Source organism: Octopus sinensis, linkage group LG29 (assembly GCF_006345805.1).
Source record: "Octopus sinensis linkage group LG29, ASM634580v1, whole genome shotgun sequence".
Lineage (NCBI taxonomy): Eukaryota > Metazoa > Mollusca > Cephalopoda > Octopoda > Octopodidae > Octopus > Octopus sinensis.
The window spans coordinates 6,842,558-6,846,349 of NC_043025.1; the positions used below are offsets into that span (position 1 = coordinate 6,842,558).

Sequence of the window (3,792 nt, forward strand, 5' to 3'; positions counted from 1 at the left end):
CTTGACAACCGTCACCGTCACTTAGCAGTTCAGCAAAAGAGACCGATAGAATAAATACTGGGCTTACAAAGAATAAGTCCCGGGGTCGATTTGCTCGACTAAAAGCGGTGCTCCAGCTTGGCCACAGTCAAATGACTGAAACAAGTAAAAGAGTAAAAGAGCCATCAGAGTAAGTTTGGGCTTATGAAAGGAAAGCTTTACATTGCTCAGAACACATAAAAAAGGGGCTAACTAAGTGCACCTGAAAACAAGCATGGACATTTAGGATCCCCTTATGAAAATGCTTTGGACAAGCAAAGGGTAAAAGTCACAGATAGTCTCACTCTAAAGGCATATTTTGTATGACATATTTCACCAATGTCATGCTAAAACTGTTTCGGATCTTTTCGGTTTGAACGGCAGTTTTTTAAGATAATTTCCACGTAACTAAAAAAAATTTTAAACTTCGTATACTGGTAGAATGTGTTTATAAAACATCTTTTTTTCTCTTGGCTTTACTGAGAAAATTCTATAGTTTGTAAGATATTTGTTGTGTTTTTTTCTTCAAATTCTGCAATTTCAACCAATCAATGACGTCCATTGAGGTAAAAACCATTCTGTGCCATATGAATATGTCCCTCGTTTAAGAAACAGATTGGGTTTATTTACATTTGTGAAGAAAAAAACGATACCCTCTCCCCCTAACCCTAACCCTAAAACAGATTGAAATGCAATAGATCGATACTAGGGTCATAATTATGGATGACAATTTCATGTGACATCGCTAGAAAAAACTGCTGTTCAAACCGAAAAGATCCACTGTTTCTTCTGACCAAACTGCTTAATCTTTTGCCTGTCCTGTATATAACAGGACATATATCCCTGGTGTCCATGCATTATATGTAAAACACCTTGCTAGTTTTCCTCAACCACCAGAGTTAACTTAGGACTTAAGAAAGAAAAGCTTTTTATTGTTCAAAACGTTTGAAACAAAAAAATTAACTAAAAGTCTGGAAAAAAGCATGGATATTTAACCCTTTAGTGTTCAGATTATTCTGTCAAATGTGATATTTGTTTATTTATATTGCTTTGAATTAATCATGCATTATCTTGTAGTTTAGGGATTTCAGTGATGTTATTTTTTAGTTTTAGAATGACATGGCAGGGCTGAGGTGAGAGGCGAGATCTGGTCAGTTTCAATATAAAACAGGTTAAATATTTTGGCAGGATATGGCCGGTTTGAATGCTAAAGGGTTAAGACAGAATTACGAAATGCTTCGGACACACAAGGGGTCAAAGTCACAGATAGTTATCCTATAAAGACTCATTTTGTATGATATACTTTGCCAGCGGCACACTAAAAGTGTCTCTTTTAACAGAACTGCTCAGCATTTTCCTTGTCCTGTGTACCATGTGAGAAATAGGACATACTTCTCTGGTGTCCATACATCATATATATTGTGGAAGCACTCCGTCGGTTACAACGACGAGGGCTCCGGTTGATCCGAATCAACGGAACAGCCTGCTCGTGAAATTAACGTGCAAGTGGCTGAGCACTCCACAGACACGTGCACCCTTAACGTAGTTCTCGGGGAGATTCAGTGTGACACAGAGAGTGACAAGGCCGGCCCTTTGAAATACAGGTACAACAGAAACAGGAAGTAAGAGTGAGAAAAAGTTGCGGTGAAAGAGTACAGCAGGGATCACCACCATCCCCTGCCGGAGCCTCGGATGGAAGCACTCAGTCGGTTACGATGACGAGGGTTCCAGTTGATCCGAATCAACGAAACAGCCTGCTCGTGAAATTAACGTGTAAGTGGCTGAGCACTCCACAGACACGTGCACCCTTAACGTAGTTCTCGGGGAGATTCAGTGTGACACAGAGAGTGACAAGGCTGGCCCTTTGAAATACAGGTACAACAGAAACAGGAAGTAAGAGTGAGAGAAAGTTGTTTTGAAAGAGTACAGCAGGGACCACCACCATCCCCTGCCGGAGCCTCGTGGAGCTTTTTAGGTGTTTTCGCTCAATAAACACTCACAACACCCGGTCTGGGAATCGAAACTGCGATCCTACGACCGCGAGTCCGCTGCCCTAACCACTGGGCCATTGCGCCTCCACACATCATATATAATACATATTAGGGCATATTAAAAATCATAAATGAGCAAAACTTACCAGAAAGAATTAACAAGAAGATATAGGAAACCATGATGTCTGTAGATGAAGATCTTTGTCCTTCCTGCTTTCTCTCTGTCTCTTCTTCTTTCTTTATCTCTTTTTCTATCCTCCTCTTTCTGTCTCTTCTGTTATTCTTCCTCTCTGTCTCTCTACCTCTCTTTTTTCTCTCTCTGTACTTCTATGCTCTCTTTTTCTCTCTCTCCTTCTTTCCTACTATTTTTCTCTCTCTGTTTCCTCGTTTTCTTCTCGAATTCCTCTTCACTCTTTCTCCTCTCTCCTACTCTCTCTCCCCTCTATCTCTCAACCTCTCTTTCTCTCTCTTCTCCCTAATACAATTTACCTATCCTACAGGTGTGTGCTTTCAAGATCTTATATATGGAACAATCTCACTGCTTGCTGTTTGCTTGGACGCCTGTTTTGCACAGAAATAAAGGCCAATAGTTGGGTTGTGCAGCATTTTATATAAAGGGGCACGCCCTCCCCCCACACGGCCCCTTGTTGACCCAGCAGCAGCAGCAGTAGCACCACCACCACCACCACCACCACCACCACCACCCTCTCTCTGTATTGTGTCCATTGTCATTGCTGCAAAGATGAAAAGACTGACGAAGTCCTGACCCACACCACCGAGCCACCCTCCACTTCTTGTGGAGGGGAGCGGGCGTGGCAGGGGGATGCGAACAAGGAACTGTGGACATGAAGTGGGGGGGGGCGACGCTGGGTGGGGTGTGGTGGGGGAAGAGGGTTGAGCGGAGAGGGTGGAGGTTGAGGGGCGGGCGGGCGGGCGGGCGGGCGAAGTACGGGCAGGGGGTGTGAGAAATGGGGTGACAAATATGCACAGGGGAGGAGGGGAGGGGGCAAGAAGTGAAAGGAAAAAAAACAGTTGTCGTCATCGTCGTTGTCATCACTGACGTTGTTGTCATTGTCGTCGCTATCGTCAGCACCACATCACCACCACCACCATTACAATCATCACCACGACCACGATGACTACCACCACTACCACTATCATCACACTGTCATCATCATTGTTCTACTCCACCTCCTCCCCATCATCATCATCATGATCATGATCATCACCACCACCACCACCACCACCATCATCACCACCACCATCATCATCACCACCACCACCACCACCACCACCACCACCACCACCATCATCACCACCACCATCATCATCACCACCACCACTACCACCACCACCACCACCACCATCATCATCACCACCACTACCACCATCACCATCATCACCACCACTACCACCACCACCATCATCATCATCACCACCACTACCACCATCACCATCATCACCACCACTACCACCACCACCATCATCATCATCACACCACTACCACCATCACCATCATCACCACCACCACCACCACCACTACCACCATCACATCATCACCCAACACCATCATCATCACCACCACCACTACCACCATCATCACCACCACCATCATCATCACCACCACCACTACCACCACCACCACCACCACCATCATCACCACCACCACTACCATCATCACCATCATCACCACCACTACCATCACCACCACCACCACCATCTCATCACAACCACCACCACTACCACCATCACCATCATCACCACCACTACCACCACCACCATC

The 3,792-nt window shown here is 45.2% G+C and overlaps 1 protein-coding gene across 1 annotated transcript in view; it reads right to left on the bottom strand.

Annotated features, from left to right (window-relative positions):
* Window positions 1-2,355, bottom strand: part of LOC115226177 — an 11,442-nt gene extending 9,087 nt beyond the window's left edge. Inside the window, exon 1 of the mRNA XM_029797176.2 lies at window positions 2,156-2,355. Coding sequence (XP_029653036.1) covers window positions 2,156-2,189 — 34 coding nt within the window. The 5' untranslated portion in view covers window positions 2,190-2,355. The remainder of the gene's footprint in view (window positions 1-2,155) is intronic.
* Between the last annotated feature and the right edge of the window lie 1,437 nt (window positions 2,356-3,792).